Below are 13,686 nucleotides of genomic sequence, written 5' to 3' on the forward strand. Positions count from 1 at the left end.
GATAGATTTAATTTAAATGCAAATTTTCTTAATGATATTTATTTATGATTGAAAATTGAATATGTTACGTCAAATGCATCACCATATTTAGCAGCCATGAGTTGATGGTGATGCTAAAATTAACTTATAGCTGCTTGTTTTCTATTTCATGGGTTCCAATTATTGTACCCCGACACTTTTTTTGTCATTTTAGTAGGAATATTGAATAGATATTTTCATGCTAATATTAGGAATATGTGAAAATAGTAATTAATTCTGTGAAAATAACTTATAAAAAGTAATTATGCGATAGAGTAAATTTAATACATGCAATAATTTTTTATATTTTGATTTAGCAGATTGCTACCCTACCATAAATGTTCAACCATTTTATGAAAATAAACCTTTAAGAAAACTATTGCAAGAATAATTCCTATTAAAAGTGATGACAGTGAGTTGTCTGATGAAAGTGATGACAGTGAGTTGTCTGATGACAATCAGCATGACGAGGACTATAACCCTCCAATAAGTGATGATGAAAGTACAGAAGAATGCAACAACATTGAAGACACACTTTCATCAAAAACTAGAAAAGATGACAGCATACCTTTAACCAGCACGCAAATAAAAGCCAAAGTAAAACAAAAACTCTAGTGGAAAACTACAAAAGATGTAACAGACAGAAAATTTCAGGAGATTTTCAGAAGAGACTATTTTCAGGAGATGAGAACCTAGGTGCTCATAGGTTGGAGTTAAAAACTCATATGCAATTTTTTGAGTTATTATTTCCAGTTACATTGGAGTAGCATATAGTTGAGCAGAATAATCTTTATGCAATTCAAACTTGTCCTGAAAATTCACTACAGCTAACAGTAGAATAATTAGAATTTTTTTTTATCATACCTTATTTATTAAACTTTTTCTTTTTTCATTCATTGTTTTCTTATTTTCCTTTTTCACATGCTTTACTTTTTTTCATTCTACTATAAGTTTATGCAAAGAATGAAAAGGAACAAGTAAAAAGATTCAACTTTATTAATCATAAAAAAGGCACGACATTGACAGTCTTTGTGCATTGCTGACATTCACACAGATGACATCAGCCATTGAATAACTTGGGCTTTTAAAAGACTTTGCTGTCGTCTAATTGGTAGTAGCGGGAAATTACGTGTTTTTTTGCAAAAAAATTCTAAATAAGTTTGTGTTTTACAAAGGACAAAAATTGTTTCAATAATTTTTATACGGAGTAGCAAATATTTAAAAATAAAACGATTTTCAAACAATCTTAAATTACATTTTTATGTTTTTCGATTTAAATAATTTCATATATTTTGAAGAAATAAAAAAAAAATGTGTTTTATTGCTTATGCAGCGCAAGTAGATGCCAATCGGCATCTGGTCATTCTCAACCTTTGTTGAAAAATTAACTTTTATAATAATATTTTTCTTTATTTTGTAACATAACAACAAAAAAGCAAAAATATTTTAATCAAATAACATTTTTTTTATTAATGCAATAGAGGGTTAAAACTAGTTTATTCCTTAAAATTTAAAATTTATCAGGAAAATTTACTAGAAAATTTTTTGATACGTGACTGATCAATTTTAAATTGGTCTAAAACTGCAGTGCCTAACAAACTAAAATCACACATTGTAAACACGCTTTTCATGAATAATACAAATTTTCATGAATAATAAAATATGTAAACTCATTCCTTTCTTGCTAAAATACTATTTTTGGCTCTATCTGCATTTTTTTATTTGATTTTTTTTATTTTTCATATATTTTGCTGTTCATACAATAATATAAAAAAATTATTCGATAATATTATATATATATATATATATATATATATATATATATATATATATATATATATATATATATATATATATATATATTTATATATATATATATATATATATATATATATATATAAATATATATACATATATATATATATATATATATATATATATATATATATATATATATATTATATATATATATAAATATATATACATATATATATATATATATATAAATATATATATATATATATATATATATATATATATATATATATATATATATATATATATATATATATATATATATATATATATATATATGTATGTATATATATATATATATATATATATATATATGTATGTATATATTTATATAAGCAGACAGGGGCTAAAAGAAGATTTGGATGACCAGAGTCACCTTAATCTTTTCAAAGATTATGTAACGAACCAGTAGAATATTTTGATCGAAACCTTTAAAGCCAGAATGCAGTTTTATTGTTTAAAGGCAAAAACTAAAGCTTAAAATCTCTCATCAGATATTTTATATATTTAAGTACATCCTTTACAGTAACTTCCAAGTCATAAATGGAATCAGCATCTTGATAGAACAAAATAGGATGGCCAAATTTTGTCGCCAGTATTGCATGCGCTATCTTTTTCTCTTAATCGATAACGTATTTCCGTAAAACTGTGGTCACGTGTCAGCGAAAGCACACAAGCATCGGATGCTGTGGAGAATTTAACTAAAGTTTCATTGAGGACACCAGGGGAGACTCGATGGAATTCAACTTATGATGCCATATGTCGACTTTTGGAACCAAGGGTAAAAGAAAAGCTCCCCCAAATCATGGATGCATTGAAATTGCGTCGTTTCAAATTAGTGGAATTGGAGGTATTGGAAAAATACAAGCAGTATATGAAACCTATTGCTGATGCTCTGGGAAAACTGCAAGGAGAAAATAATTGTTCAACGGTTCAGCAAGTTCGAAAGAAACTTGTAGTTCTTATTCCAAATGTTATCCACAGTGGAAGTTTAATTGAGGGATTGATTTCAAATATAGATCAGCGTTTCCCACATTTGTTTGCATACGATAGTTCATCCAGAATCTACGCAATTGCAGCTGCATCTCATTCTCATTTGAAACTACGATGGGTTCCAGTGGAAAAGAAAAACTGGGTTAAAAAAGTCTTCATAGAAGAGGTAAAAAAAATCATTTTTGCTAAAAATTCTGCAGATGCTGATGAAGCTTCGACATCTGGAACTGATGATTTTTTTGAATTCGAATCACCAAAAACAAGCTGCATACAAACTAGTCAGTCAGCAGTCACTATCGAGTGTTTACAATATCTTGAAAATGGTTTATACACACCTTCATTAGCATGTTTGGAACAATATCCAGTTGTTAAGAAACTTTTCAGAGATGTTAATGCAGCTGTTCCATTGTCTGCTTCAGTTGAACGCCTATTTTCTAAAGGAGCCTTATTTGCTGTGCCACGCCGAAATCGATTATCAGATAAATATTTTGAACTGTTGTTGTTGAAAGTCAACAAACATTTAGAATAGATTTTATTGTCATTTTAAACTTTAGTTGCCTTAATGCACTTTCAATAGCCTTTTTTTTATTTTTCGCTTACCAAAAGTATTTTGTATTTTAAATACTTTTATATTGAGTATTTTGTATTTGATATTTTAAATACCTTTGCTTGAGTGTATTTTGTATTTGTATTTTAATTTCTTTTTTGATCCAGTATTTGTATTTGTATTTTAAATACTTTTTTGAAAGTATTTTTTACAACACTGTACATAGTATGATTTAATATTGATAAGATAACTAACTTTTCTAGGGAATCACTTTATTTATATACTCACTGAGTAGAAATAAATTCATCTAGGAGAGAGGAATATTTATTTCAACAACATTTTTACTGTTAAAAAAAACTGATAAGTACTTCCTCTAGTTCAGGAGCCACAGTTTTTGCAAACTTCCATTTTAATAAGTTTTCTAAAAAAATATTTGCGTTTTAATTTTTCTTTGGTAGTATCTTCCAGATACTACTAAAGTATCTGGAAGATAATTGGAACTTTCTTTTTAATCTACATTTTATTGGAATTAGATTAAAAACTTCGATTACACTCTCACTGCTTCTAAGAGTCTAAAGTTTCTTGTGAAGCAATAGTTTCACCGGAATCACGTTTTTTCTTTGGAATAGCTAGTGTCAGATATGTTTGTTCGTGCTTGTGGTTGTGTTTCTGAACATACATTGTAGTTTTCATAAACAGTGCATAAAATAGTTTCTTGTTTTAAATGAGTAAAACACAATATTCCATCAATTGAAAATGTTTCATTGCATTCCACCAACTGAAAATACTATATTGTATCGCTTAGACAATGATAAAACAACATTTATTGGTAATGCCCTTAAAGTAGAAAATTTTTTTCTCTATATATTTAGGTAATGAGGATGAATTGATGTTTTTGGAAGACTCGGTAAACACCCAAGGTGTATTGGTGAAAAGCACACATTTGTTCATCCTTGTCAAGACTTTTTTAAGGTTATTTGATATAAGTCCATTTTCTGTTCAAACATTATCATCGTTACATCGCAAGATCGTTATCGTTTGATCGTTAAATTGCATTACCTAAAAACAATTTTTTAAACAATTATCTTATTAATTGTTAAAAAAATTACTTTTAGGTAATAATTTAAAATAACACATTTAAAAGTGTGCTATTTAAAACATTGTTTATAATATGGTTCTTGCTATTGAAAAAAATGTTCACAAGTTTGAAATATATTGTTGTTATTATTAATACCCAGCAAAAATTTTTACTGTGGATTTGCAAAGCATTTTGAGCGGTTAATTAGAGTTTTGCTAATCGGTTACTTAGTGGACCATTAGAATCATTCTCTATAGGCGGCCGGCAAATAAGTTTCCAAAATGTGGTATAGTAGCTATTCATTGGTTAGCCACTTTTGGAGGCTGTCACTAATGATCCACTAAGTAACCGATGAGCAAAACTTCAGTGGACGGTTCAAAATGCATACCCATCAAACAGTTTATAGCGGAATTTCAGTGCATCTATATAGGCCTTTTAAGCGGTTCACTGTAGTTTAGTCTAGAGTATCCGGATGATATGCTTCTTTAATAAATTTCTCTTCTTCCACACCGTTTACGTATATTTGTCTCCAGAGTTTGCATTTCTCCTCTAGTGTAGATGCTTTAACTACTGTTTCATTCAGCCTATTACTAGAGTTTGAAAATAAATAAAAAAAAAAGAAAACATTTGTTGTCTTTCCTGCAGCTTAAAGCTTATCTGTTAACTGATGAATGCATCAAGAGAAGTCTGAGTACAAGTAAGTCTAACTACGTTTACTTAAAATTATTTTTTTTCGATGAAAATGAGCTTTGTTCCTGGCTTTTTCGTGAAAGACCTTATTCCTCGTTGACCTCTTTTTGAGAATTTGTGTTTGAAAACTGCAACATGTCTGACCGGAGACAGTAAAATGTGCTACATTAATGACGTTGAAGACCGCATTTTAGTGAGATTCTTAATAAGAGTTTTCATAAACTTCATAAATTTTATCTCATCATTTGAAGAGATGTTTTATAATTGTGTGAGAAACTAACAAAGTTTTTTACTTGAAGTACTTTGAACTACAAGATTATCAAACTACTGAATTTAAATCAATGTATTTAATTTTACCAAAGATTTCCCTTTATTCAACTGATTAGCAGTTCGATCAAGATCACGAAGTTTCTGCAAGGATATAAAAATATTCATGGCTTCCTTAACCAAAGGCCTTACAGCCTAAATGCGTGTATCCCGTCGGGTTTATGAAATCTGATGAAGAGACAAGCTTTCTTGATCAAGATTTTTTATTGAGTAAAACTTGCACCGAAAAGATTGCAAAGCAATTGAACCCAGCTAAAAAAGTACCTGACTTCCACAGAAGATTAGTGAGTAGCAACTGGGTAACCAAGGTAACCAAGTAAGTTATTTTTTAAAATTAGTTACTTGAGGAAAAGATATGTAGTGATAGTGAAAACAAATCATCTAATGGAAACCACTCAGCTTATTGACTAATCACTTCCTGATACCTTGATTATCAATCTTATTAATAGAATATAGTATTATTACTGTTTTTCATATATAAATAAAAAAAGATTACTCACTTAGTCCCACCCCTCTACCTCTTTAAACTTTTTTTTGATAGGTAATATTTTGCCTAATTTTTAAAGTAAAGAGAAATTCTTTATTTATGTAAACATAAAATCTAAAAATACAACTTCAAAATACGTCAAGCAACTTGTTAACCCTCCCTCCATATTCGTAACTAGTTGTCATGTTTCAACTGAATTTTGTTTAAAGTACGTATAAAAAACTTTTAGAGCTTCCTCCCACCTCTAGCCAAGAAAGAAGAAATATAAAAAGTGTTATGCTTTAAATTATAATGTATCATGTATTTACTTACCTTTACTTAGTGTATTCGCTGTGCTGCTCAGTGTTTATGAATCACAACTTTTCAAAAAAATTGATTAAATCCAAATAGATGACGTCATAGATGTAACAAATCCAAATAGATGAAACTGTTTTCCGGCAGCAATACGTATAAATCTGTTGTATAAATCTATTGCAACAACGCATATAAAAATCATTTAATAAAAATCTTGCAATGTGTGATATAATGCCATTCAACTTAAAAACTCATCTTTTAAAAAAATGAGAACTTAATTTTTGTCGTATGGTATCTTTAACTAGTGCAGTTATTTTATATAAAATATTATTATTTTTGCATTATTATTTATTTAGATAATTATTTAAATTAAACACTGACTTGTTAAAAAATGTTATGCATACTAGCAGAAAATTTTCAATTTGAGCATGTTTTTTGAATATGATACCTAAATTTCCTAGAACTTTTTTCCTGCATAAATAAATTATTGAAGGAGAAACATTAAAGCTTGAGTTTCACCAGAAAATCTTTTTTTTTTTACTCATTGTCTACCAACTTTTTTGAGATTACATCCGTCGGAAAATCGACAACATATAAGAAATTTTCTTTTTTTATACGATTAAAGTTCTTACAACTCTGAAAACGAAAAACTACTTTGATTTTTGAAAATAGACATATAAGTACGGTATAAATATATTTATTCAACATTATATATTAATGGAATTAAATAAATAATTGAAAATAGCAAAAAGCGTAAACAAACATTTACACAAAAAGGTTTCTTATCTGGAATACCACTTACGCCCAGAACGACAACTGGTTTAACAAACTTAACATATTTAGAAAACTCTATTTGTATTCTTTTAACTATTTATTTTAAACATCATCCAAACTTATGGAAATAAATGTGATCCAATGAACTATAAAATAAAAATAGATAGTTGAATGCAAACTAGCTAATACCGATTTGCCTAAACCATATAAAATATGACTTGAGTTTTATATAAAAGGCGAATCTAGTTAAAAAAAGTTAGTAGACATCGTAAAAAAGTTTTTATATATTTTCCTTTTTTTATTTTGATAATTTTTTTATAATTTTGTCATTTTTAAATTTACCGCGAGTTAGGTATCAATCCTATTTTTCGTATTGGGAGTTTGATTTTATGAGCAGAACCGGCAAATATTTTTATGAGAACACCATAAAATATTTTTATGAGCGGACTGGCAAATATTTTAGTCTGGGAAGAACGTAAAAACAGCTTTTAAAGAAAATGCATGTAAACTGCTAATCAGTTTATAAACCATATTTACTATCATTTACAAAGAAATCTACAATTGCTTTCAAGGACTACCAGTTCCTGGATCCGTCACTCCTTTTAAGGACCAGTTCGTTAGCAATTTAACAAATTTTGTCTTGAACAAATAATATTTAAAATCAGATTCAATTTCAAGAGGAAAAAACAACATTATTTTTTTTTTTCAGAATAGTTTTGACCTGTTGCTAGCTGAATTTTAGCTAAATCAAATTGTTAAATTATTTGTGAAAAACGTGAAATATCTGAATTATTGGAAATACAGCTGTGACATTTAAAAATAACACTGATCAACAAATAAAATTTTATCGTGCATATCTTGTTAACTAGGTGGTTTTTTAAAACAAATTAAATATGCTGATTTCAAATATGCAAACCATTTTTCACCATCACGTCAAGTTGTAAAGATATTTGGGTTCAAATCTTTAGTATTTAAGGTAAAGTCCCTAATATTGTCGAAAAAAAAGTTATTCAAAAGTATGTCAACCTGGGTTTCAAAACAAGCGTATTTTCATAAAGATTTTAGAAAAGATAAATATTTTTACTTAAAATTTATTAACAAAAAAAATTATGTTAAAAAAATGCTAAAGACTTTGAAAAAAATTTTAACTTATTTAATTAAGGACTTTACCTTAAATACTAAAGATTTAAACCCAAATATCTTTACAACTTGACGTGATGGTGAAAAATGGTTTGCATATTTGAAATCAGCATATTTAATTTGTTTTAAAAAACCACCTAGTTAACAAGATATGCACAATAAAATTTTATTTGTTGATCAGTGTAATCTATCTTTGTAGAATTTAACAAACATTTCATATTTATCTATAATTTTATATTTCAATTTTTTTAAGTTATTAATTTTATTTACTAGGTTTTTCTAAATTTTTAAGACATATTTTACGATTTTTCATGTAAGAAAAACTTTGCGGTTCCGAATATCAGTGTTTGTAGTAGCACGGCAGGATGAAATTAACTTAAAAGTATTCTTCAATACTTTAAGTAACAGCTAATAAAAAATTAAAAATAATTTTTACACAGGATTATATTATTTATAGGATACACAGCACTATATATATATATTTAAATAAAAAAAATTAAAGTGTTTCGAAATCAGGAGTTTTTTTCAACTTTTCGGGGTTATTTACGAATTTAGTTTACGGATAATAAGTAGTAGACCGATTTTTTTTTTTATCAAAAATTAAATCATGTTAATTTGTTGCATCATTTTGTTTATTGTAACAATAAATAACAATAACACTTATATAACATAACTTATATAACATAACATATATATCTAAACAATATTTCTTGACGTTAGCAATAAAATTTTATAATAAATTGTATAAACTTGTTAAATCTTTATACGCCGGTTTTTTAAAATCGACCATTGATGTGCTATTTTATTTATATCCAACTGGTCAACAATATCTTTTCCTACACCCAATAACACTAAAGAATTCAATCTCTCGTCAGCTATTGTTGATCTAAGATGCGTTTTTATCAATTTTAGTTTACTGAATGTTCTTTCATTTGTCGCAACAGTAACTGGAAAAGTCGAGGCTAAACGACAAATTTGATTAGCATATGGTAAAATATGCTTTACTTCTTCTAATTTTTCCATTAAGGAATTAAATGATGTTTCGTCTTCTTTTAACTTATTAAATAATATTTCTAGTTCTGTTTGAACTAAGTCATAATCTTGAAGATTTTGACTTAGTTCAAACAGAACTAGAAATATTAAGACACCTTGACTGGCTGGTGGAAATATTGAAATAGATTTTTGTACATTACCCAATGAAATATTAAGTTTATTAAATGGTTGAGAAAACAATAGATATAATTGTTCAATAGAAGAAATACATGTTTTTAAATTTTCATTTGTTAGTTTAAATATGGTATCAAGAACTATTTTAAACTCTTTTCTGTAAAATAAATTCATTGTAAATTCTGTTTGTGTTGTAGAATTACAATCGAATCGTTTAGGAGCTAATTTTCTACGATGATGGTTTCGAAAATCAGCTTCAGAGTCTTTTCCACATAAGGTGGCAAACTCTTTAGCACTATTGATGAAATTGTTCATTGCAAAATCATCATAGTTGATTGATGCTAGAATTTTCATTGTGCTGTCAATTAAAGTTATTGCATCAATTATAGATAAATTTTTTGCCTCAAGAGTTTCAGCAAGATTTAAACTTTAGTTTGTACATAATGTTCTTCATGAAAGATATAGAAACAATAAAATCAAAAGAAAGTATTTGTTTTCGAAGAGCAAGTGCTTTTGATCTTGTTCCTTTATCAAAACATTCGTTTAATAATAGAATTTTATTAAGGCTTTCAACAACAGCTTCTAATGAATTCCATACAGCTTTAACACTTTCAGCACGAGCTGTCCACCTGGTTTTTGACAAGTTTCTTAATTGTAACACATTTTCAATTTTGGAAATTTTTTCATTAAGCAAACCATATCTTTTATTACTTGAGGAAAAAAAGACATAAAGATTTTCTAATATATCAATAGTACATCCAATTATACTACTAGCATCACAACTATGTTCTAAAAACGTGTTCAACCGATGGGCTTGGCATGGTATAAATATAATTTTGTGACCAACAAGTTCAGAAAGTTTAACATGGGTTCCATTAAATTTCCCTGATATATTACTTGCAAAATCATAGGATTGAAAGGGTATTAACTTCGGTTTTAATAAATTATTTTCTAAAATGTTGACTATTTGTGATGCTGTACCCGAACCAATTTTAACGTTTCCTTTTTAAATTTCCAAAAGTCGCTCAACAGATTTGCCTTGACTATTAACATATCGGACACATACTGATAAACGATCCTGATGTGATATATCTGATGTAGTATCAGCAGATACTGAATAAATGTTTGCTTCATGTATCTCTTTTATTACTATGTTACGTGTTTCTTTAGCTAGTAGTTCAATAAATTCATTTTGAGATCGTGGACCTATGTAAGTAACTTTATGTGATCGTAAAGAAGACTATTCCATCCAGCATTTCATTAATTGATTATGACTAGTGATTAATTGAACAAATTGCATAAAATTTCCTCCACTTTCGTCACCATCACCTCGAAATGCTAATCCTTGTCGTGATAATGTTCTAGCAATATCAAATAATATAACTACAATTTGTTTATTGAAATCTTTTTTTTGTTCTAACTTAATTGCTTCTTTTCTATTTGATATGTTTAAAATTATATCAATATGATTTTCAGTTGTCATAAATTGATAATAATCATGTAACCCTGCTTTATGAGAAAAACAAGAAATATGTTGCTGTAATTTACCTAATTTTTTAACTCCACAGCTTTTCATTTTATGCCATTGACGAACACTAGGTTTTACCCATGCTGAATCTTGATAAGATGGGTAAAACCTCATCTTCCTGGACCATTTGAATATAAAGTACATACAAAATAGTATGCAGAATCTGTCACAATACTATATTCTAATAATGGATATTCATTGTACCATTTAGGATTAAAACTATACTGTTTAATGTTGTTAACTGTAGTACTAACTGGATATTTAGTTAATTTTGGCTGATGTGGCCTTAAAGCAATAAGGTATTGACGCTGAGATGCTGAAGCAACCAAATCACGACTGCCTGGATCATGATTAATTATGTTATCGATAATATTGTTAATTGGTTTGGAACTTTCAGGTGATTTAGAGATTTGTTCCGATAAAATATTTGCATTTTTTAAGAATTCTTTAGAACTTGATTTTATTCTACTAATGGCCTGAATGCTTTCCAATAAGAATATCACAGGATTTGGAAATGTCTCAGATTTTAATTTAGACAAAATGGTACCACACTCGTTTAAGTCTGTGACAATATTTTCTAACTGACCAGCACACGATAACCAATTGACTTCATCATTTTGTATGTCAGGTTCATCTATTAGAGACAATTGAATTGAATTCTTTTGAAATAAATCCTTCTCTAACATTTGAGAACAACATGTTTCATGGTTCTAAATTATATTATACTTTATATCATATAAATATACCAAATATTTGAATTCTAAATCATTAAGTAACTTATATCTTTAATTAAAAAAATAAATAAATAGCAAGTTATAAGGAAATAACTTTAATTAAAAAAGCTTATTATGTTCAATTAAATTAATCCAAAAGAAGCTATAAAATAAATGCTTTTAATTTTTTAAAAACGATTTTACTATTTTTATCCTTGAATAAGTGATCTTTATTCAGAATACATAAGGGATTTGTTAAAAAATACATAGTAGATTGATTTCTTAAAAAATACCTAATGGATTGATTGATTTATTAAAAAATGCATAAAGGATTAATTGATTTGTTAAAAAATACATAATGAGTTGATTGATTTCTTAAATGTTACGTTTTAACTTAAATCAAAACTCAGATGTTTCAAATTATTCTACAACTTTATTAGCATAATTATCGTTGAACTTAATACTACATTAAACCAGGTACATACCGATTCTCGTTTCCCTGTGACTTTGGAAGTTTTAACTGCACTTTGAAAAGGATTTTCGGGAGCACCAACGTGTTTTATATTTACTGATATCCCATTATGTACTTTTCCTTGGTGTTGTTTTTTAAAATCGTTATTAAATTTACTGCAACATTTTAGACATTCAACATTAAATCTCTTACGTTTTGCCCCTATATTACTCATTCAAGAAATCGTATAACAGAAATTTAAATATTTTAAAACTCAAGAAAACAAAATACAAGTGCAACTATGTTGTGGTTTTAAAGACCGCAGTTTCTTATGGGATTGATATGCCTAAAAAGTAATTTTTTTCAACGTCACCAAAACGGTACCCTATTTCATTCCCAAAAGTCGTAAATATCAAAAAGTATATAATACATCAATATGAAATTTACATTTTTTATTTAAGAAAATATTTAACAAAACTCAAACACTAATTGTACAAGTTGGCATCAATGCCAACTCAATTACTAAATGTACAAATATGCCAACTGACACGCACAAATAACAGCTTTAGGGGTGTGTGGGGGTGTGACACCCTTACACCCTCCCTTCGGCACGGCCCTGTATATATATATATATATATATATATATATATATATATATATATATATATATATATATATATATATATATATATATATATACATATAATGCTGATGTAATACCCGAATGGAATACGGATATAAAACTTGCATAGAATTATTTGAGTTCCAAACATTAATAATGTGTAGAAAGAATCATACAAATCGTTAATATTGTCTGAAACGATATACCGGTCGTGCATGGTATAAACAGTATAAGTCAAAAAAAATCGAAATCAAAAACAAAACACTACAAGTTTTACTCATAAAATGTAAATTTCACGCCTCAATGTAATTATTTTACTTCAGAAGCTCATTTGAAAAACTTTAGAATGCTTTCAAATTTGACCGCTATAACTTGAAAATCAGCTTCTTTGGAGGGAAGTGGGGGGGGGGGAGAGTGTTCCACCCCCCTTAAAATCGCCTATGTATGCAAGTCTAACATCGTTGTCCCTGTTCAAAAGTGGTTCGTCTCATGACTTGTTTGTTTTTAATTAATATTTGATTTTCTTTTTAGATGTGTTTAGAACTTATACTTAAACATAGTTTGGGGGGCAGTCATCAATGACACCAACAATTTTTCAGCAATTTTTACCTGCCCCTTCCCCTTTGTCAACAACTTGTCAAACTTTCAGAGACCCCTATAAAATTACGTTAACAATTAATTTACCCCCTTCCCCTTTCTTATGTATAATAAAAAAAGTATGAAAAAAATTAAACATTTTAAAATAGTAGTTATAGTAGTAGTTTACAACTTATAGAAAAAGTGCTTAAAAGTAAATTGTTTAGAAAAAAAAACTTAGTTCAACTTTTAACTTATAAACATTTTTTAAATATATATAGCCATTTAAAATTACAAAGGCTTGCTCTGAACAAAATATGAGTACGAGTAAAAGTGATTACTACATGCAACACTATTGGTTTCAACTTCTTTCAGTGCATGATAGAAGGTAAAAGAACTGCAAGTCAATATTATGTTAATAATAAAAAAATCGTTCCAGTTATGGAATTTAAAAGAACAAAGAGAA

The 13,686-nt window shown here is 27.8% G+C and overlaps 2 protein-coding genes across 7 annotated transcripts in view; both read right to left on the reverse strand.

Annotated features, from left to right (window-relative positions):
* Positions 1-6,962, reverse strand: part of LOC100197652 (single-stranded DNA-binding protein 2) — a 45,823-nt gene extending 38,861 nt beyond the window's left edge. Inside the window, exons 1-2 of one of the 6 annotated variants that reach the window (XR_010639643.1) lie at positions 6,631-6,962; positions 6,268-6,423 (exon numbers count right to left, since the gene is read on the reverse strand). The gene's annotated coding sequence lies outside the window, so the exon portion shown is untranslated. The remainder of the gene's footprint in view (positions 1-6,267; positions 6,424-6,630) is intronic. The other 5 variants (XM_065801484.1, XM_065801480.1, XM_065801483.1 and 2 more) reach the window with 5 other exon arrangements.
* Positions 6,963-8,777: 1,815 nt separating this feature from the next.
* On the reverse strand, positions 8,778-12,352 carry LOC136082372 (uncharacterized). Its single transcript, XM_065801486.1, has 2 exons — positions 12,057-12,352; positions 8,778-11,568 (listed from the first exon to the last, which is right to left on the reverse strand). Exons 1-2 carry the CDS (start codon positions 12,255-12,257, stop codon positions 10,969-10,971), a joined length of 801 nt encoding a protein of 266 aa, XP_065657558.1. The 5' UTR covers positions 12,258-12,352; the 3' UTR covers positions 8,778-10,968.
* Between the last annotated feature and the right edge of the window lie 1,334 nt (positions 12,353-13,686).

Source organism: Hydra vulgaris, chromosome 07, assembly GCF_038396675.1.
Source record: "Hydra vulgaris chromosome 07, alternate assembly HydraT2T_AEP".
Lineage (NCBI taxonomy): Eukaryota > Metazoa > Cnidaria > Hydrozoa > Anthoathecata > Hydridae > Hydra > Hydra vulgaris.